Source organism: Thamnophis sirtalis, unplaced genomic scaffold (genome assembly GCF_051295495.1).
Source record: "Thamnophis sirtalis isolate CommonGarterSnake01/CBP01778 unplaced genomic scaffold, rThaSir2_p1.2 scaffold_1, whole genome shotgun sequence".
Lineage (NCBI taxonomy): Eukaryota > Metazoa > Chordata > Lepidosauria > Squamata > Natricidae > Thamnophis > Thamnophis sirtalis.
The window spans coordinates 115687835-115711171 of NW_028261381.1; the positions used below are offsets into that span (position 1 = coordinate 115687835).

A 23337-nucleotide genomic window follows, 5' to 3' on the forward strand; every position below is an offset into this window, starting at 1 on the left:
AGTGGTGGGTTCCTACCAGTTTGGACCAGTTTGACCGAACCGGTAGTGGTTTGGTGGCCTGAGTCGCTGGAACTGGCAGCAACCCAAGCCTGCCATGCCCCCGAACTGGTGCTCCGGGTGGTGCCATAGGCACTGCCATCTTGTTTAGCAAAATAATTTTTATTGCACTGTGCATGTGTGCACAGTGTGTATCAAGCATACTTTAAACTTTAAACTTTAATGGTATTTGTATGCCGTCCACTCCACGAGTGAACCGGCAGTAGTGACTGCCGGAACCCACCCCTGAGTATAAGGGGAAATCCATTATGACATAAAACAAATCCTAGACTCTAGGCTATATTAAGGGAAACTATAGTATCTAGTTCAGTGGAAGGATTACCCCCTGTTAGAGGCTACATGGGTAAAGAGTAAGCATGTAAGGGCAGAGGGGCTGGTTAGGAAATTTAATGACAAGAATCCTCAGAAACCAAAAGAACCACCTGAGGGAAGAGGGGGTTAATGGAGAAGTAGTGTGTGCTTTACTTATTATCTTTCAGTTGCTTTTTCTCTGTAAGGGGGCGGGGGGCAATTTCAACTTTCAAAACAACTCTGGCTGAGGCTTTTTTTTTTGTTTCTCAGTTGCTACACAGATGTGGGGAGCATAGAGTTTGGAATGCTATTCTGTGAGGTGCTGGACATAACACAGGCAGAGGCTGGTAGAGTCAAGATCATCTCAACAAGTGCTGAGCAAGAACGGAGGGGAGGGCCTGAAGAGCCTGCCATTTGCCCAGTTGGGCAACATGATCTGTGACACTTGAGGGGAGGGAATCATCTACTCTTTTAATTATACTGAACCACAGGAAATGTTTAGAGTTAGCTTCACGTTTGAATGTGCCAATATGATGTACGCAATAAAGAGAATCTTTGAGAAGAAGTCCAGTCTCAGAGTCCAGTCTCAGAGTTCTGACTTGGTTGGGATCATTACTTGGAAGCATGATAGATCACTTTGAACCTCACTTTGTGGAAAGCTGCTTCACAGGTATAAAGTCAGATTCTGTGTGGTATAGTGGTTAAGGTGTTGGCCTTGTAACGGGGAGATCCAGGTTCAATCCCACCTTCAGCCATGGAAATTCTGGGTGACTTTAAACTGATCACTTTTCTTCAACACAACCGACTTTACATAATGACTACTGTGAGGTAAAGATATATCACTTTGCATTCCTGAATGAAAGATAAATATAGATCTGATATATAGATCTGATAAATAAACACTTCTCCTTAGATTCCTCACCTTGAGCTTGATAATGTAGAAAACATGAATTCCAGCATAAATTAAATACTGATTAACGTATTCATCTTGCCAATTAAAAAATTCTGAATATATTTCCTTTGTTGTTGATAAAGTTTTTTCCTTTGGTAATTTCTACTTAAAATCATTTTTTTTTATTTTCTACCCATTTTTTCTATCATTTTTTTTAAAAAAAAATTGTGATTGAAGTGCTTGGAATAAGTAGTCAGAAAAGATTGAAGACCAGAACAGTAATGAATCTGTACAAACAGTATGAATCAATAGGCTATTTTTTTTTAGAGATGTGCAAAATATCTGGTGTACAAATTGTTCCATGTTTCTCTGCACAGTTCATTTTGTGGGGTGTTCAGTTCAGAACTGAAACTCAAGTTTCAAAAGTTTTGTTCCATTTGCAGAACACAATTGGACCATTTTGCCCTGGGCCTGGCCTGAAACATACATGTTCCAGGCTAACATACTGGAATGAGGGAAAGCATGGAAAAAGCCAAAAATGAAGCAGCCGGGATGGCTGAAGGGGTAGGAGGGTAGGAAAAGACTGGGAAAATTACAGGTCAGGAGAACGAGTGAGATGAGAAGGTCATTTTCACTATTACTCATTTCTTGTATGCTTCATGGTTGGATTGCAGCATGTGCCTTACGTGGTGCTGCCCTTGAAGATCTTGGAAGCTATAGCTGATCCAGAATTTAGCACATAGGTAATTATGGTCACACCACAATATGCCCATGTAAACTTGTAACATTGCGAGCTACACTCTCTCCAAGTTGGCTTCTGGAAACAATTCAAGATGCTGGTGATCATCTATAATGCTCTTTATGGCATAAAACATGAATATTTACAGGGCAACCTCTCCCCTCTTGAATTGTTTCTTTCTGTCCTATAAAATCAGACCAGGTCAGCATGCTCCAAGTGTCATCAATTAAGTATTGGAACCCATAAAATATTGTTTCTTTGTTGTTGTGTTTACCCTTTGAAATAATATTACTCGTGAGATCCATATAGACAGGATCCCGATGGCTTTTAGGAAAATGTTTGAGAATTGGCTGTTATCAATGGGTATAGTTCAGGATAGGAGATGGCCTTGCTAATCATGTATCTGTGTGGTCTTCGGGGTTGATTCTGCTCTTACAACTTGGATGAATGGATCTTGTATTGCAGCAGCTAGGGGGAGGAAAGGGAAGGCACTTGAAAAATATTGGGCAGGCAATCCAGTGGGAGAGGCAGTGCTAGATATCAATGGTAGTGGCGACAGCTGATGAGAGAGAGAAGGATGGAGAGGACTAAAAACATGACTGGGATAGACTGAAAACTGCAAAGGGAAGAAGGGGCCATCTCTTACCAGCCTTTCTGTGTTCACCTGAACTGTTTAATGGCTTTGATGATTTCCCTTTGCTTACCCAGGCGGCTCATCACCTCCTCATTTGTGATTTTGTCAACCTAGTTTATACGTAACAGCTGTCTGTAAATCCACATTTCAAATGCACACAGAATGACTATGGGCAGGCAAAAAAGCGGTGAGACTGGGAATGACCCTTTGCTGTGAGAAGCTGGAGGGAAGTGTCAGAAACCATAATCATATGACCTCAGGTGATTGCAATGGCATTGCAGTGATCACATATTTGCACATACAACTTGTTTGAGGATCCTTAAAGTTGCAACCAGTGGAAGTTAATGAGTCTTGGGTTTTCTATGCATTCTTTCAATTACTGCACTTGAGGTACCTCGATTCCAAAATTGTTGCCTTATATCAAATTGTTTTGGCTAATTGAAGGTTACAGACAGACAAATAAACAGGATAGGTTTAGTGGTATATAGATGGAAGAAGTATTGAACTGCAATAACTCCCTTTGTTTGTTTTAATAAAAATAGGAAGAAAAATATGAAGCCATAGCTAAAAGTTGTAAATATAAACTTTGAAATTTTTATTTCATGTACATGGGAAATTCTATCACACAATTAACATCTTTTAAAACTGTAAAATGGTTAAAATGTGTACAAAATATGCTCATTCTTTGAAAAAAGTATTTACTAATAGCAACACTACTGGGGAGGAAAATCAAATTATTCTTCAGTTCAGTGTGCAAATGAAATATAAAAATAGAAGCGCTACAGCTCTACGGATAGCATTTCCTGATAATTTATTTAAATAGAACATCTACACAAACAGGAGATTAACTATTCCAACAGTTATGAAAAAAAAATAATTTATACAAATTCAAGGAATGGAATACAAGTTGTCAAAGAGAAAAAAAATCTAACAGAATATAAGAAATAGTTCTCAGCACTGTTCCAATGCTGTTTTCTTACTGGGAATATGAATTTTGACTATATACAACTTGCAATATATATTTTTTTATTAAAAAAAACAACCTCCTTCTAATACTACAGTAGCTTTAAATTTTGTTAGATATTTAAACTCTGCTTGATTCAAAGGTTTTTTTTTCATTTTTCAGTCAAACAACAATGAGGTAATATTTGTATATTAAAAAATTCGCCTTTGACATTCCTTGTTTTCTAGTAACAGGGTTGGAGAGAAAGTGAAGCTAGCCTTACACTACAAGCAGTCTTCAAATGATGCTCCAAACATGCCCCTCCCCCTTGCAATGTGTCTTCTGCAGTCCATACTGGTGAGAAAATTGGGTATTCTGTTGGAATGAAGTTCTCCGTATCCTCCAAAATATTTTTTCTTTTTTATTTGGCATATTGACCAACATGAATGTACCATAATCTTAGCCAGCAATATTACAAAGGTGGCAAAGCTAACACACGAATACCTCCTGTGCAAATATCATAGGTCAAAGGAATGTGACCTACGGTGATTTGAAGCTATTCCATTTTTTTTCTTGACCGACAGGGACAGTCAACATGTATACATTTTTCTGCTTTGGCAATACAACAATAAGTAGCCTGCTTGGTTACTTTGTCAGCTGTTTTGCACAGAGGAAGAAAACATACTGAGAACAATTCCTACCCTATTGTTCCACATTGCTTAGGGGAACTTACTCTTTGCAATCTAAAATAGTATTAAAAGTAACTATCAAAATTCATTTAGAACAATAAATAACCTTTATTTACAATCTTTCTGTCATAGAAAAATGTAGCAAAATGGATAGTCTTGACGCATTGTTTCCGTTTCAATCTACAGTCCTTTGTTATTTGGAACAGGCAGGATAGGTAAAAAATAAATATTTTACATTTATTTTATCTACAGATGTCTTCCACAAAACCCCTTTTTTTGGAACATTTTTTTTTAAAAAAACCCTCACCCTTGCATTGTGTAGAACAGAATTTTGCATTTAACTGTACTCGCCACTCATTGTGCTTTTGAAATTTTCATTAAAATGTTTATGAAAATTTGCTGAAGGCCACCACAAGTGCTAAATTGAGATGAAAGTGCTTTTTGACACTTTTAATATTGTTGCCCGATCTGCATGAGAACCAGATCTTGGATGCAGCAGCACAGGAAATCTTGCTTTACCCATATGTTCCTTGCTGTCCTCCCCCCCCCCACAAAAAAACCCTACTTGAATCAAAAGTGCCATGATTGTTTTCATTTGCCCCATTGTAATTTTTTTTAAAAAAATGTTAATATTGCATGTGACTAGTTAGCAAGTATAACTTGCAAGTATTTTCCTACACAATTAAGCAAAATAGGCCCTATTTGTGGACACAGAACTAAGGTATAATCTTAGGTGTGAGCATAAAGTGATCCATACTGCTGAATTAAGTGGGGCTTATGCCTGAGCAAATGTGCACTGGATAATGATCCAGGACAGTGTGTAACGATTCATCCAATTTACCTTGACATGAACCCTAGGAAGCATAGCCGTCTTTTAGAAAGGGAGGAAAACTCAAACCTAACTCAAACTTTCTTCCTTTCCTTCCTCTATAGGTTGAAACCTCTGGTTTAATTTTTAAGTAGTCCATACAAAAATACCCTTGTTGCAAAAGTGCTGATCCATTGGACCTCCAGTTAAAAAGAGGCAGTGACAATGCCCAGCTACTACAAACATATTTCTCAAAGAAATGTCTATTCATTTCTGAAGCAGAGGAATGTTCTTGTTCCTGAAAGACATGTTTCTTCTCTGCTAACAGAGATGAGATGGGAAGATTTGCAAATTTCTCTCTCTCTCAACAGCATTCCCTCGAAACAGGTCATGTAGTCTGAGTCTCACGAAGGCAGGAAGAGAGGAATGAGCAAAAAACCAAAACACAACACAACAAATGGTTCCCCCAAGGTTCCTAGAAATTTAACTGTTCAGAAGGTGCAATACCAGCATTTCGAATTTCTCTAATTAATTGCCTTCCAATCATTGATCTGCAAAAAAAGAGAGACAAAAACCATCAATTGTTTAGTAATTAAGCAACTACAATTAGGGATAAATTGATAAAACAGTAATCAGCATTCAAAATGAAGAACTAACTGTACTTGTTTTTGTACAAAAGGTGGGGTTATTTCAAAGGAAAATATGCCAGAGTAACAAGCCTACTGCTTCTCTAATGAAGCAGTTGCCCAAATCAGATATCTGTAATTCAAATAGTTATTTTGAATTTCCCACCCTCTCCACCGTCCAGGCCTTCCGCACAGCCCTTAAGAACTGGCTCGCCCGTCAGGCCTGGGGACAAGGATAGTTATCCCTCCTGAATGATGAATGTATGTTGTTTACTATTTTATTATATGTCTCTATCTTAACGTCTGTATTCCCCCTCCCCGATTTTATGTGAGCCGCCCTGAGTCCCCTCAGGGAAAAGGGCGGCCTACAAATATTAATAAAATCTCTAAATCTCTCTTAATTTAAATCACCTTAAATTTAAGATCCTTTCTTTATCCAGCAAAAAAACCCTATTTGCAAACACATTTTTTATTTATATTTATTAAGTGTGATCTAACACTTATTATTTTAAAAATATTAAGTTTATAAAGATATACTAAATACTTCATGCTTTTAAATCTAACAAAACAAGGTAAGTTCTTACCTTTGCACTCATATTTTAGATCAGAGAAGAATATCATTTCCTGAGAGAAGACAAACAGTCCTAAGCGACCACCAGCATAGGTTTTGTCATAGAGAGGGCCAGAGTCAGCCATGATCTTCTTTCCTTCATACATTACCACTCTGTCAGGAAGAGTAGTGATCATTAATCTTTAGCATGAAATAATATATGGTACTTACACTGTAACCTTGAATAAGCCTTTCCCAAAAGATATAAATTGTTCAGTCTATATCGGTGATGCTTACCTAATGAAGCCAGTTTTGGGCCTGTGACTGAGACGCCATCTATAAGCAGTGAAATCTTTCCAACCTATCTGACGAGGGTCATGCCACAGGGTCTTTACCTGAAAGGTAAATGTAAGGATGATTTGTATATTGTACAAAATTACATTGTACATTGTAATTACACTTATATAAGCTCTGGAGATAAAACATAAGCTCTTAGCAGGTACAGAAGAGTTTTCTTTAAAAAAAAGTTTGTTATGCTTAAAATATTTTAAGATCTCTATGTCTTTCAATAGTATAATTTGCCAAGGTTTTTGAAACGAAAAATGAATTCATTAATAATAGAAATGATCTATTACCTGTCCAATAGTATTTCCAGTATGCCACAAAGCATTACGAAGGTGCATTCCAGGACCTGTGGTAGAGTTCACTACTTTGATAGAAAGACCTGAATATCCTTGAGCTTTGGTTGGCTGTGATTCCCAATATGTTTGGGTAACCTGCTTCCACATGACCACATAAAAACGGCTGCTGGATTGATACCCAAATACAAAGCCAGCATAGTCATCATCTCTTTCCGTGTTAATGAAGAAAGTACCACTGAAGTCAACAGCATTGAATTCATCAAAACCTAGGAAAAAGAAAAATAAGTAACTGTTAGCGTCAGATGGATGTCAATTCATGCTTTAAAGTCCATCCTTTGTAAGGTTTTCATTAACAAATCTTTCTCTCTCCCTCTCTAAAATTGGTCTGGGGTTTGTACTCAAAACTTCTAATCAAAACATATATTTTATGGATGATTACGTTTTTCCTCTCACTATTTGCCCTGTCAAACTATTTTTAAAGAATGAATTGAAATTAAATGGAATTAGAACTACGATTCATGATTGCATCTTAAATCACAATTTACATCTATTGCATTATGCAATGCTGCATCTTTCCAGCAAAAGCAAAAATGAATAGGCACACTGAACAGGGATCCAGTATTCAGAAAGAGCTTTTGTATGTATATTCATAAGTTCTGTTATGCAGACTTATTGTCCTATTGGATAAGGCTTAAAGGAGCTTAAGCAACATTGTTGTTGTTTAATTTCCTGAAATCAATGTTTTTATCCTTGCCCTCTTTGTTTCAGTGCCTGTTCATTCCAAAAACCGAGCAGCTGGTATTTTTAAGAATGCTTTATGAAAAACATTTTTTTTTAAAAAAAATAAAGTTTAAAACAATTCTAAACATGGTGATGAGGTGAAGAATACCCTTATCCTCATACAACAATGGGGTTTTGTTTGATCAGAAGGAGATGTGTCTCAGTGGATGTGTGTGCAGGCATGCACCTATAAAAGAAGCCAGAACTTTGATGCTCACCAATAGCAAGTCCAGGATCACAGTTGACAGTCTGAACCAGTTCTTTGCCTTTGTGACGAACAATCCAGTTGGGATCAATTTGAGATGTTCCCTTCGGATCCAAGGGAATCATCTGGAATCGACGGAAGTCTGTCTCACTTATGAGAACATTCTCAGGGCAGACGTCCTCAATGTCATTAACCTTGTCATTGTCAAAATCATCTTTGCATGCATCTCCCCGCCCATCACCTGGCAAAAAAGGGAGGAATAAGGGATGAGTTCAGAAAGAGAGAAATGAACATCAAAGCCAAACATGTGGTATATTTTAGACTTTCAGTAGCAGATAGCTTGAGCAATTATACATATGAACCAGTTCAGGAATTAGCTAAGTGGCTGGAATTCTTAGTAGCTAAGAATTATTAAATAACAGCAACTTTTAAATGTTTAAACAAGAGGGCCTGTTTAAACATGTCCTTAAAACCTGGCTATGTTCCCTGATCCTGGGTTACCATGGGTGATATGTATATGGAAGATATTTCAGTTGTTAAATTGATTGTTTTTTCTCTAGGCATTGTTTCTATTGCTTTTTTCTAGATGTAGAAAAGGTATGTGTGCCTGTATGTATATATGTACTCTATGTATGGACAGTTTGCCACTCAGAGATATACAAATTGGAGTAACCTAACATTTTAATAAACAAACAAACAAAATTTAAATTATTACAAATTATTACAATATTACAAGGAGTAAAGGAATGTTGCATTTGCAGAAAAACAACATATTCATTCATATTAACACTTTGTAGTAAACCACATTGAAGACTGCATTACATGTCTAAATGTTATGCTGTCTCTTTCTAATTTCATGCAAGTTATCTTTCTTACCATCTGAATCAACTTGGTCGGGGTTGGGAACCAATCTACAATTATCTCTGTCATCGGGAATGCCATCATTGTCATCATCATGGTCACAGGCATCCCCTTTCCCATCTTTGTCATGGTCAGCTTGGTTCGCATTGGGCACATAAGGACAATTATCGAGATTATTCTGGTGGCCATCTCCATCAATATCCTGGTCGTTATCACACTTATCCCCTATGCGATCGGAATCTGAATCCATCTGAAAGCAAAATGTGGAACATTTGTCAGGACAAAGATTTACAAACCCTAGAAGATAGCATCTTGAAACAGGAGGCAATCCAGAGGTCTCTTTTGGGGCTGAGCCTCCAATGGTCTGATTGAATTCTTCATTTCGATAGCTTGTGGACAAGTGTTTTTTGCCAGCATGGGCCTTTCACTTTACTAAGGAGAACAGAGATAAATATGTATAGTAAGATACTAATGTCCACTCAAAGTTTGGAATTATTGGGTATTTTAGCTCTGTCTAGGATTTACCTTCAGTTAGTGAAATATAATCTCTTAGCGCCTATCCAGTTTGCTTTGGCATATTGGGAAAAGTCAAACTTTGCTGTGGCTTCTACCATGTTTCCCCGAAAATAAGATACACTCTTATTTTCACTTCGCCTTATTTTCAGGGAGGTCTTATTATTTTTGAGGTGCAGGAGGTGGCGAGTATGGTCACCTCATGGCTGCTGCTGTGTTGCAATATTTTTGGGGAAGGCTTATTTTCAGAGGAGGGCTTATTTTAGTGCATGCACCCAAAAGCCAGTTTGGGCTTATTATCCTGGGAGGGTTTATTTTAGGGAAACAGATTATTATTATCTGTAGTGCGTTCTTAAGGTTGTTAGAAACCAAAATGTTTCTGCATTTCTAAAATATAATCAGACGATGTTTGCATGTAGAAGGCTATATTAAATAAATCCTATAAAAAACAACTGGTCTTCAGTTTTAGCCACCACACAAAATAAGTCCTCTGAAACAGATTTTCCTCTTAAATCTAGACATAATTCATAGTGGTGCTTAATGTGGTACATTATTTTGGAAACCAATATGGTTTTGAGATTGTACATATCCTTTTAACTAGATAACCTGCAGGATAAATCTAGATTCTGGCTATTTATTGCACTTTGACAAAAACTATTCAAGCATTTCAATTATGCTGCTGAGTACTATGCAGGCTTTTCCCACTGCTAATTTAGACTTGAGGGAATTAAATGGGATGAGATAGACCTCTTCATATTTTTAGTTCTTAATCAACTAAAAATTATTTGAGCTTTTTTTTAATTAAAAAAACCCCTATTGGTGATATACTGGTGGTGTACTACTTTATCCTTTACCCCCAATGAACATTTTTATGGGTGCATTTTTGTACTAAATTCCTAGCTTCAGGACATCATAAGTCATGATAAAAACTTTTTTGCAGACTATATATTGTTTGACATATTAACAGTATTTTTATTGCTAAATTCCTGAAATACTTAGGTTGTGCAACTTAGCATATGCAGTTGCCTATAAATAGGTCTGTGCCCGCACAGAACATTTAAAAAGTGGCAATTTCCACTAGTGGTTCATCTGAACCAGTGCGAACTGATAGCAACCACCTCTGTTGCAGAGCTATACATGACATTCTGTAAATTAGAAGATTAAATAAATATTTACTTGCCCAAGTGCAGTTAAACTGACCTGATCTGGATTATGCATCATTGGACAGTTGTCACACTGATCTCCAACACCATCCAAGTCTGAATCTATTTGATCCACATTGTACACATACTGGCAGTTGTCTCTTTCATTAAGAATGCCTGGAAATATAGAGTAACCCATTCAGGTATTTTTAATGGTAAATGCATCTAGATAATAAGTTATTGCATAAAAGTAATTAAGAAAAAATGGTTCATAGAAGCCAAAATCATAGCCTATCTCTTTAAGCATCTAGCACTAATAGAACTGACATTTCAGTTAACCGTTCAATGGCAGCACATTTTCAACTATATCTACAAACCAAATAGGATGCAGTATAAAATTAAATCTGCTTCTATAGAAGCTGTCATGTATGACATAAAATAAGCAGATGAAAAACATGGGATGCTATTAGAATATGTTCCTCCAAAATGGCAAGTTTATAACTTAGTTTTTCTATTTTTCATTTATTTATTTGAAATGTTTGGTATATCCAGGTCATCATTAAGAGTAGAATTTGCTCAAGGGCAGGCTCTCTCTCTTGAAATGACAGTCATGCCATAATAGAAGAAAGCAAGAAGTAACCAAACTTTACCATCTCCATCAATATCCACAGCACAGGCATCGCCTTCTCCATTCTGGTCTGTGTCTATCTGAAGAGGATTGTGATTGTATGGGCAATTATCACAACGATCACCAACATCATCCCTATCGTAGTCATATTGTTGTGGATTGTAATGGAATGGACAGTTATCCTGCAGAAGGAAAATTTAAAAGCCTTGTTAAAATATGCTCAGATATTAGTGTCATGAATAACCTATTCAGTAGATTTATTAGAGTAAGAAAGGTAGCAAAGGAATGTTGCGAGGATTATTTCTTTGACATGTAAATGAAAAGTGAGCAGTAATAAAGGTGATAAGCAATGCAGCATCCATATTTTATTGCAAAATTGGTTTTTTTTTAAAAAAATCAATTTTTAGCTACAAATTAGCTATTTCAAATTGCTGCGATCTTTCAATCTCGTATCATGGATTCAATCTCCTTCTCTCTGTGTGTTTTACGTTAGTGGTAGAGAGGGACAGTATATTGGTGGGCAAACCTGTTCTTTTATGAACAGAGTAGGAAATGAGTAAGGATTTTTATTTCATATTTTACTTTTTCTTTCACTGACTGCATGGGAAGAACTCAACTAATCCACTCCAAGGTTTCACTGAACATGCAATTTTCTTTTGGTCTTTGGCTATCACTGAGGTGGACATTGTCACAGAGGAACATGAATATTTTTATTAAACTTGCCCTATCATCAGGAATGTTGTCATTGTCATCATCATCATCACAGGCATCACCAATTCCATCACCATCATAATCTTCTTGTCCAGAATTGGGAAGGTTGGGGCAATTATCCTGCAGAAAAAGATACAGAACACATGTCTTTAATTTCACACAAAGTAGTACTCGGATTACAAAGACAGTATTGTTGTTGTTTAATCACCTGTCTTACTGATTCTTTAATTTAGAGCATTGTCAGCATCACTAAAATCATTATTTTTGAACAATAGCAACACGAAATTAATCTGAAACACTTATGCTTATACAAAATAAGTAGTTTAAAAAAACTACATGAGTATCAATGTATTTCAGTAAATTTGGATTGTGGCAAAACCATGGCAACTAATTTATTTAAATATATTGACTGCATAGTAAATGCCAACTATCATATCTTCATAATATTGTGCTTTTTTGTGCTATCTCCTTTAGGTATATGATTATTTTCCCCAGAAGATTGCATCAGAAAATTTGGAAAAATGAGAAAACTAAAGGGCCACTTTGTTTCATCTCATGAATTCATTTAAGAAGCATTAATTCAATAAGCTCATATTAAAATACTAACCAAACTACTTTCCCCTGATATTAAAGGGTGGAATGGCATGTAATGAAGAAATATGCTTACTTTAGTGCAGTGGTAAGTAGCATTGGCAACACAGAGAAGGTCCTCATTTGGCCATCCATCTAAGTCAGTGTCTTCTCCACAGATAACCCCATTGCCGGCATACCCTGGTTTACATTCACAGCGATACATCGGGTCACTGAAGTGTCCAAGGTAGATGCACTTGGCATACTTGTTGCAGGTGTGAGTTCCATCAGCACATGGGTTACGTGGCTTGCATACCTAAGACAGAATTAAGAATACACTTGCAGAGATGTCTTTACCTTATTCTTTATTATTATTATTATAAAATAAATAAAATTATTATTATTATTATTATTATTATTATTATTATTATTTTCCTTCTACAACACCATTATATCAACATGTCATATACCTGTACATGTAAATATTATTTCGCTTCTATGTTTATAAACCTTTATACACAGTTCTCTCTCTCTCTCTCTCCCTCCCTCCCTTCCTCCATCTATATCTATATCTATATCTATATCTATATCTATATCTATATCTATATCTATATCTATATCTATATCTATCTATCTATCTATCTATCTATCTATCTATCTATCTATCTATCTATCTATCTATATATATATATATATATATATATTGGATTAATTAATGTTATTCTTGTTTGTTCTATTTGTACCAATTTTTCCAAATTTCATAATATTCCGACTCTTCTTTGTCTTTTAATTTTAGTGTTAATTTGTCCATCTTAGTGATACAATTTTTGGGGGGGATTGTGCAGAGATGGACCTCATTCTTCTTTTAATGTATCAAAGGAGGACTGACATTTTTACTGTGTTTTCAAAGCAAGCAGCCATTGACTGTGATTTTGTGTGAATTCTCTTTAAAGAGAATTAAGTATATGGTTTTCTTTATCATATTTTAGATACCAATGGGGGCTTCAATTCTCAGTTGTCACTCTCTTTACACAAAAGAAAGGACTGCCCAGTTAATTCCATCCATTGTTTGTGGTTCCCCACTTGCTTATTTTATGGGTTTCCAGCTTAATTCAAACTGAATTTCTTATATACAACTGGGTGCTTCTGAACAAAATCACATGGCTGCATGTAATAAAGTAACTGCTCCCTGGTATCTTCTTTAATTCTTGGTCATATATTCAGAAAGGACTTAAGTTTCATAAACGGGAAACATCTCTATGTTGACAGTACCTGTTTGTTTGCCATTGCATCTTCCACACCCCGACCAAAAGGCTGTGGTCCAGTGAAGCGGGAGGGACAAGGCTGGCAGTGATAACCAGGTACAGTATTCTCACATCTGTGTACTCCACCAAGTACAAAGCATGCATCTGGGACCTCTTGGCACTGAAATATGAAGAAGTGGGAGAAAGGTTTGGCCATAGATTCATTTGCAAACACCTTGAACATTGACTATATTAATGCATGCAAATATTATCTTACTTCATCGATATCTTTGCATCTAATTCCATTTCCTTGATAGCCAGCAGGGCATGGACCACATTTCCAGGAACCATCAGGGAAACTAGTGCATTTACTTCCCGCAAAACAAGGATTAGACAGACATCCATCTAAAAACAGAAGGAAAATTGGCACAAATTAAGTTTTATTTTCTTGGCTGTTCGTGTTATTAGACAGAATGAGGTGGCCACCTTAAAAAATACCTGATAGAGTACCAGGAGTAGCAACAAGATCACAGAAGCCATAATGCAGTCATTTTGCCAAAATATTTCACATTTCTTTGTTATAAAATTTAAGTTGTTGCATTCCCAATGCATTCCCAGACTTTTCTGAAAATGACACAGCACTCTTACATATGCTGCTTGATAGTTCATGATGAGCCATTACTCACCGATTGGGCAATCCTGCTTGTTGCACATCTGAGTGGCTGTTGCATCACCAATGCAATCCTTCCCTTCATATTTGGGCTCTGGATTATTGCAGAGACGGCTGCGTTTCTGAATGCCTCCTCCGCATGTAATTGGACAGGCATCCCAAGGTGACCATGGTCCCCAGTTCCCATTAACTGTAACAAAAAAAGGAATATTTATGCATCTTGGAACTGAAGGGGGAAATGCCATTGGTATTAGAAATTCAGGTTGATTTGGGTGATTTTTTGAAAACGATTGAATAACTCCTGTTCTCAGTCTCAGACGATGAATATTAAAAGACTATCATGTTTCTTGCACAAAATCATTTTAAACAGTGAACTTACTTGGGCATGGGCTTTTCTGGCAAGGCATGTTTTCGCGTGCCTCCCCTTCACACGTTTTGCCTCCCATCTGAGGAAGTGGAGAATTGCACAGACGGATTCGAGTGATTAACCCAGTTCCACAAGTAACAGAGCAGGAAGACCAAGGGGACCAATGGCTCCAAGCACCATTCTGTCTGACTGTAAGCAGTAAAATGTTGCTTAGTGAATATCAAAATATTGTAACAGTCGATTAGGACATTACCATACTGTGGGGTCCTTGGAACTCTTTGAGTTTGATTATGCTAGGACTGATGATATTACCTAGTTGGGTAATGAAATGTCTGCAAGAAAAGAACCAAATTCAGAGAGCACTAATGAACCCACAGCTCAACCTGAGCTACAAATATTCTCTTCTATTAATTACCATGCTGGAAAAATGTTTAGACATTGCTGACTCTTGAATCAGAAAATCATTTTTATAGGAAGTATTTTTGTTTTAATCATCGACATCTCATACATCCCATTACAACCAAATGTTTTACACTAATCTGAAGTAAATCAATGTTTCCTATATTAAGTATGGAAAGACAGAGTAAAAATAGGTAGCAGCTATCTGTAATGTAAAGAATTTAAATGCTCACATCTCTTATCACATTCTTGCATGTTACATATCCGTGTTTGCACAGAGGAGCCTTCACAAGGATTGTTGATTCTGTCACAAGAGCGGCCTCTCTGCTGAATCCCATTGCCACAGGTTGTAGAGCAAGAGGTCCATTCAGACCAGGGAGACCAAGCATCATCTGCAGAATCTCTTGCTGTAAAAAGAAGAAAAATAAATATAATAAATATATAATAAAATAAAAACAACCACCTTCTTACAAGTTACCTCAATAGGAAGCAGAGATTGTCAGAATAATAGAGTGAAAGATTCTATATTGTTCTGTAAATTTCAATTTACTCTGAACTTTGATAACCGAACTATCCAAATTACATATGAATATTTGTACGAGATATTCAGAACCAGATGATCAAGGTCTCGTGTAACATATTTTTTGAGATTTATAGGACACCTTGTGCCCACCCAAGAAAATAAAATAAACAGAGATATTCATGCTACCAGTTCCTGAAATCTCCCAAGGGATATGAAAAACTCTATTAAGATTTTGCTTTGTTTTCCTCAAACACAACTCAGAATAAACTTGTGGGAGTTTCATCATTCTTAGAAAATTTTATTCTCATGTATGCTATCCTGACTGGATTTGTAGGTCTGTCTTGATTTTATTTGACTTTTAACGTTTACCTAATTCAAGTTACTTTGACACAAGCCATCTTTCTGCAAACTAAAAAAAAAGATTGCTATTGTGTCCTTAGTTCAAAATCTAATATTTTGTAGCTGATCCTGAATGTAGTGGCAATTTCAAAGATGTCTGCATTAGTTTCAGAATTTCGGGCTAGAAACTGTGCTCTCTCACATATACAATTTTTGAGGTAACTGTTACCTCCTAAGTACAGACACTGGAAATGCAAAAACAAACAAAGAAATAAATAAACTAAATCCTATAAAATAAGTTAAGGGGATAGTTACTTACGCCAACATCGTGGGCAGCATTCACCATCAGGAACGGTGGCATTGGAACAAGGCATGACAGGACAAGATGCTTTATGACACATTACAGCAGAATTCTAAACAGGGAAAAGAAACCCCCATATTAAAAAATACATACATCTGACATTTCTTTTCCCAATGCCTTAATGCTTTTCTACAACCAGTCATACTCCATTGTTCAAAGTATTTTTTTCCCAACAGTTGTTTAACTTTTAGAAAGGAGATACTATAATTAGTATGGGAGAAGAGAAAGAGAAAATAAGCCCATCTTCTTTCCAACTGGAAGCGGTAAAGATACTTTAGGAATTGACTTTAAAACAACTTATGTCCTCAGGTTAGTAATCATGAAGCCAGAAATAGGCTTCAAATGTTACAATCAGGACAGATTTTTTTTTTAGTCCTGACTGTAAGTTTTGAAGCCCATTTTGGACTTTCAGCCCCATTAAGCTGAATGCAATTTTAATAAGATTGTTCAGATTCTAGACAGCATATAACAGAATCTGAACAATGGGTAGTTTGGCTTTTGGTTTTGAGGCTTTTTGAAATCAAAGCAAACCCATAAATATCATTCATTTCAATTATTTGCACCCCTTATTTCTTTTTGTATCCCTTCGTTTATTTAATCAATAGTTACTATTAAATGGGAAAACCAAATCTTGTTGAGTAGCTTTCCAGATCTTGTTTCATTAGGCTAATAAAAATTCTCAAAGTTGCCATTTTGGTTATGCGCCTGAATTTATTTGATCATCAGAGTCATTGATAGAATGGATTTAGGTAAGTTGGCTCCACATTCAAACAAATCCATGTTGTAGCATGATGTGTATTTTCATCTTATGCCAAAAAAACAAAAAACAAATGACTGTGCAAAAGAAGGAATGTTAACCTTTGCCAATTCTGTTCTTTAAAGGATAATAGACAATATGTTTTTGTAGCTTTAGGGGATAACATAAACAAAGACTGAATTAGATGTCAGTAGTATAAAGAAAATCACAGAAGCTTTAGCCAAATACAACTGTCTTAAACTGCCAAAAATGCAACTCTGATTAGGAAGCAAGTTTAGTAGAACTTTCCTTGCTGCAAATATTCATTCACAACTTATAGATGGTGGCAGGTTTAAGTTGAAAACTTTCTTATAAAGACAGTAAATAGATATTTGGGTCACCAATTTTTCTGCATGAGTTACATTGTGCATAATGTACTAAGTAAGGTAAAGGTAAAGGTTCCGCTCGCACATATAATCATTCCTGACTCTAGGGGGCGGTGTTCATTTCTATTTCAAAGCTGAAGAGCCAGCACTGTCCAAAGACAGGGGTCATGTGGCCGGCATGACTAAATACCAAAAGTGCACGGAATGCTGTTACCCCCCCCCCATCAAAGGTGGACCCTATTTTTCTACTTGCATTTTTACATGCTTTCAAACTGCTAGGTTGGCAGAAGCGGGGATTTGTAACAGAAGCTCACTCTGTTATGCGGTGTTAGGGATTTGAACCACTGAACTGCCTATCTTTCTGATCGACAAGCTCAGCATCTTAGCCCCTGAGCCACCACGTCCCTTTATGTGCTAACTAGGTACATGGTAAATCGTTTACTGATGGGTTAGCTGTAAAGAATCTTACCTGGCAGGTACATGTGGTACAGGTATCAGTGGTCCATTCAGCTGCATTTTCATACACAACATTATTGTGGAAGCATATTCCTTTCTTTATTATATTTGGGGCGATAAGTTCCTTTACATCAGACATAAAAGGAAGAGATAATAATAAAGATTTATAAATCAGTCTGAATCTGAAGACAAGAAAATTGCTTTTACACTGATTACTTAGAAAGGATTGTGATTCCATGTTAAATGCTATAGTTCTAAATATCTTCATAGTATTTAAACAATATTACTAAAGTAATACATTTATTTTTCTCCATTTGATTGCTCACCTATGTTAGACCATATGGAGAAGCTTCAGGGGAAGCTGGACTATATACAGATATAAACTTTAGCCAGATTTTGAGGACCATAGTTGCTAGAGAAAGTTTAATAAAAATACTGCAAATGACTATAGGTAGACCTCAATTTAAAACCATAACTGAACGTACAATTATGCTAATAATTGTGCTAATTGTTAAGTGGGTCATCTTGTGACTGCATCCAATTTGATGACTTTAAGCAAAGGCTGTAAGCCCTATAGGATGGGGGGGGGGGTTTGTTGGAAACTGGAAGTAAATGCTAGTTTCCAGCAAAAATGTGATACATTGCAGTCATGTGACCATGCAAACAATCATGCATGTGGGCCAATTGCCAGCATCCAAAATGAGATCACATGACCATAGGGTGGAGGGCGGCTCTCTATTGGAACTTCAAATCTGGGTTGTATATAGGTTTTTCATTGTAACTTTGAATGTTTGCTGAGTAAGTAAAGGGTTACATGTACAGCAGGACATATTTACTTTTAGGTCAGTTGCAAAAACTATTCATATTAGACTAAATTTAATGTAATGCTATATTGGCTTTGATTTAACATAATTATGTGAAGCTAAACATTATATTTCATTCAGCATACTACAATACAGATTAGTTAAGCTAATTATGGCTTAACATCTATGAAGCATTTTGGGTTGGCGGCTGAGAAGAAATAAAAATAGCTTTCTTCTCAAACATTGCCCAGGCTGCTCACTTAAAAATATTTCTTTCTTACAGTACTGTAAGTGAATGTCTGTTTCCCATCATTGTGGAATGGAAAATAGTTAGCGTTTATGAGTCAAGGAGTCCTTAGGAGGCTTTTGATTCTTTCTTGGGTATTTAATATCCACTTACCACCTGCTCGACATAGTCTTGAACTTTTACAACCAGGGCACGCAGTCTTTGCAGTTCTAGAAACATTTTGGTTAGATCGTCACAAGAAAAGCCACAGATGTCCTTGGTTTTCTGGCCAATGTAGTCGGTGCGAATGGCTGGGCGGGAGTCATTCATGGGGTTGTCTAATTTAATAAGTGTTCCAGTAGCTAAAAAAAAACAAACCCAATTAAAACACATACAGATTATATATAGAAACACTGTCAAAACTGACAGAATTCAGTTTAAACAAATGTAAGGCATTATTTCCTTAAAATACAGTGGGCTGCATTTCATTTTCTGTCTAATCCAGTGGTGGGATTCAATTTTTTTTTTACTACTGATTCTGTGGGTGTGGTTTTGTGGGTGTGGTGTGGTTTTGTGGGCGTGGCTTGGTGGGCGTGGCAAGGGAAGGATACTGTAAACTCTCCATTCCCTCCTGATCAGATGGGACTCAGGAGGCAGAGAATAGATGGGGTCGGGGCCAGTCAGAGGTGGTATTTACCCGTTCTCCAGAACTAGTTAGAACCTGCTGAATACCACCTTGGGTCTAAACTCATTCACCTCACATAAACAGGACTCTTATAATCAATGGGCCAATACATTTGAAGAAAAAGGTTTCTAACGTACAGATCTGACAGCCTTGATTCCTCAGGATGGTTTCCAGCGTAGTTCCAAACACAAACCGCACATTCTGCAGCATTCCCTGAAAACATAAGGATTGAAATAATCCATCACTATTGCAAGGGGAATTCTTGATGCATATATACAGTATATGTGTTGTTTATTTGGGCACAATCATCAATTTATGTTTTAACTCTCACATTATTTTTGCCTGTAATTTATTAGTCAGCTTGGGTTAGGAGTGACCTATATTTAATTCAGCATGGGTAAGAATTTTCATGCCTATATTTAAATATGTTATTGTTTTCATTTGTAATGCAAGCATAAACTATACTGGCCAGAATTCTCATTAGTTGATAATAAGTCAGTTTTTCCACTTCCTTTCAACATCAACAATGATCAAATCTTAACATTGCCTAATTTGTAAGAGAAAACTCAAGTTCAATTTAAAGCTTACACCATTGGATGCATTTTGACTGTACATTTAATATTCCAAGTGTCAGCTAAATCCCCATTGCTGTGGATAGTAGTCAACACTGAGTAGTCAGGGGCAACAAATCTACTTTCTTGAAACTATTTCTTCCCCCAAAATGGCAAATCAAATTGGCTCCCTTGAATTGGACTCTTGATCCTGTTGTAAGGAAGTCTCTTACCTGGAAGTTGTCATTAACTCCTCCTTTAGCAAGACGGAGCCTGGCTCTGTTGGACAGATCCCGAGTGAAGATGTCTTGAATAGGAATTTCCAGCTCCACGTTTGTCATTTTATCACAGCCTACGTAGAGCTGAGCCTGATCTTCTTGCACAAAGAGGGTGATGCTACTCCATCGCGCAAGGGGCAACTTCACCTCCTCCACTGACACCAAACTTTGGTTACCTTCATCGGGAAAGACACTCAGGTCCAAAGTTTTTGCCTTGCCATTTAGCACCAACTTAAAAATGTAGCCAGAATTGTCCTTGCGCTCCACGGCCAGTATGGTGCCAGCAACCTTCTTTATCGGGCGAAGATTAGCTAACAAGATGAAGCCCTTCTCAGCTTGGATGGAATACAGAATGTCTTGAAATATGTGATCAGGAACCGCAGGGATACGGTTGGCATCGTCTATGCGGTAGGCAGGGCTGAAAGCCTCCAGTCCTTTGGTCGGATGCACCCCCATTCCTTTGTGACCTCCCTTGCGGCCAAAGCCAATTAACTCAAAGAAATCGAAAACACTGTTGTCATCACTGGTCTCTGTCAAGATAAGGGAGAGGGAGGGAGAGACAGAAAGAGATGGTTATGTTGGGCAGGGCACATAAGGTCTAGCTGCTACTGCTGTTATAATTGGACTCTCTCTTTTGTAGGTAAGAGGAGCCCCAAGAAATATATGCTACCCAAAGTTATAGAGTAAAGGATCTTAAAAATCCTCCGGTCACACAGCAATCTCCCATCACTACAGCTTGGGTTCTGTTGCAGCAAAGCAATAGAGGTGAGCTGCAAAATACTTGGCTTTCCCAGTTTTTCCTGGTTGAACGAGCCAAGAGGATCAAAGGAGAACGGTTGGCCAAATGACACTAGAAACTGAAGTCTGGAATTCTTCTTGCCTTTCCCCTTTGCCTCCTCCAGGGACTCTGAAGTTGCAAAGTGGAGGGACACATAAAGCAGAAACTCCGGAGTGATGATCGAGACTGTGTGAGAGGGACAAACCCAAAAGAGGGAACCCAAAGCAATAGAGAAGGATAGAAAGCCAGGTCTGCCCCAAAAGAAGGAGAGCCGAACAGCAGGGGCTCAGTAAAGCTCCAGGGCAGCTAGGTGGGAAATATAAATAGCATTGCTTAGAGCAGCGGTCCCCAAACTTGGCAACTTTAAGACTTGTGGACTTCAACTCCAGCTGGCTGGAGAATTCTGGGAGTTGAAGTCCACAAGTCTGAAAGTTGCCAAGTTTGAAGACCTCTGGCTTAGAGTCTGGCTCAACACTGGACCAATGCCTTGGATCACCTGAAGCATCAGGGATCTAGCTGAGGGTAATGCCACCACCCCCTCCCGTGAGGGAATTCTGCAGCTGGGCTTACCCTCCCCACTACTTCTCTTTTACTTTATAAATAAAACTTCCATACAGAACTAGGACACCCCGCCAACCCGCCCCTTTGCGGTGCGTCTGGTGCGGCGCCCTGGCCCCAAGCGAGGCGGATGCCAAGGTCAATAGTCCGCTCGGAGCCAGCACCCAGAAGGAAAACGCCTCGCACGCCTCGAGCCCCACCGTCCCTTCTCAAATATCAAGCCACAAAGCCAGCCGAGCCCGCCCAGCTGGGGGAAGCCCCGGCCAGAGGAGCCGCTCAAGCAAGGGAAGCGGGACAATCAATTGCCCACATCTGGGCACCATCCTTCAGCTCAGAATAGAATATAGAATAGACTTCTTTATTGGCCAAGTGTGATTGGACACACGAGGAATTTGCCTTTGGTGCATATGTTTAGCAGAGTGATGGCATTGGGAGGACGGGGACCTGTACTTGTGTCTAGTTGTCTTGGTGTGCAGTGCTCTATAGCGTTGTTTTGAGGGTAGGAGTTGAAACAATTTCTGTCCACAGCTTCCCACAGGCAGCTTCCCACCCCTGGCTAGTGGCCGCCACTGCCTGGCAAGCAAAGACTGGGCAAGTGACATCCTTCCAGGGAACGGAGACTGTCTTTTCAACCCGGTCTGCAACTCCTCAGTGTTGCCCACAGAAGAGAACGAGAGGTGTAAAGTCCAGCTGGAAGGCGCCAGGTTAAAGAGAGCTGTACTGGGTGGCGATTTTGTTGTTCCGTTTTAAGCAGTTTCTGTCAGCCCTACCTGGATGTAAGCTGGACGAGGGTTGTCTAGAGACTTTCTCCCTTCTTTCCCTCGAAACCTAATCCCGAGTTTGAGCGGAAAGTCTCCCAAGTCGGAATCGCCTCCCCATTCACCCGCGACGTCTTCTCCCCCTCCGCGATCCCACAATTTTTACCTGGAATCCGGTTGGTTGTGCCGACTCCAAGCATCAGAAGGAGAAAGAGACCAGCGGATAGCTCCATGGCAGGAATCTCGCTTCCAGGGACAACCTTCAAGCAAGAAAAAAAACGTCCCCGGTCATTCGACGAACTCGGACCTCGCCCTCGCACCTTCTAACCACAAGCAGCCGTCTCGAAGAAGAAGCAGCGCACAAGTGGTGAGGTGGAGGAAGAAGAGAAATCGTAACTACAGACCAAAGCCTCGAGTGAGCAAGGTAGAAGGAGAAAGGGAAAGAATTGAAAGAAAAGAAGAAAGGAGGAAGGAAGGAAGGAAGGAGGAAGAAAGAAAGAAAGAAGAAAGGAAGGAAGGAAGGGAGGGAGGGAGGAAGGACGGAAAGAAAGAAAGAAAACGAGCGCTGTAGCTTTTTTCTAGTTATCTTGATTGTCTTTTCCAAGCGAAGTTGTAGAATAAAAAATGTCTTCAGGACTTACTTTTTGTAGGAGGCGGCGAAGGATCCCCCAGAATCAGATCCTCTCGAGAGCAAATGTGGTTTTATAGAACTCAGTACAAAAATCCTTCCCGGTGTTCTTGGGTTCTGCGAAGTTTCCCCTGCGTGGGCTTAACACCTTGGGTCAATAGACACGTCCGAGCGAGTAGAGTGTCCTTTGCGATCCTGGGTCTTTGCTGCCGGAGGATTGAAACGGATCAAGAGGAGCTCGCCCTTCCCCCAGGTCTCCCCTGGTGGTCACCCTGGCTGTTTGCACTGAGCGGCGGCAGGAGTTCCCTCGC

The 23337-nt window shown here is 38.4% G+C and overlaps 1 protein-coding gene across 1 annotated transcript; it reads right to left on the reverse strand.

Annotated features, from left to right (window-relative positions):
• Positions 1-3178: 3178 nt before the first annotated feature.
• On the reverse strand, positions 3179-23304 carry THBS1 (thrombospondin 1). The gene is made up of 22 exons (XM_014058045.2): positions 23040-23304; positions 22565-22658; positions 20260-20834; positions 19613-19688; positions 18965-19152; positions 17775-17885; positions 16142-16235; positions 15194-15367; positions 14574-14750; positions 14211-14384; positions 13802-13929; positions 13553-13705; positions 12378-12596; positions 11723-11830; positions 11022-11181; positions 10430-10548; positions 8732-8966; positions 7869-8096; positions 6865-7136; positions 6527-6624; positions 6264-6403; positions 3179-5604 (listed from the first exon to the last, which is right to left on the reverse strand). The coding sequence occupies exons 2-22, from the start codon at positions 22629-22631 to the stop codon at positions 5597-5599; spliced, it is 3504 nt and encodes a 1167-aa protein (XP_013913520.2). The 5' UTR covers positions 22632-22658; positions 23040-23304; the 3' UTR covers positions 3179-5596.
• Between the last annotated feature and the right edge of the window lie 33 nt (positions 23305-23337).

Coding starts and splice junctions, on each gene's coding strand:
- THBS1 (XM_014058045.2), bottom strand. CDS start 22,631: ATGGAGCTATCCGCTGGTCTCTTTCTCCTTCTGATGCTTGGAGTCGGC. Junction 13,930..14,210: donor CAAGCAGGATTGCCCAATCG/GTGAGTAATGGC, acceptor TTCTGTTTTTAG/ATGGATGTCTGTCTAATCCT. Junction 11,831..12,377: donor CTACTTACCACTGCACTAAA/GTAAGCATATTT, acceptor CTTTTTCTGCAG/GATAATTGCCCCAACCTTCC.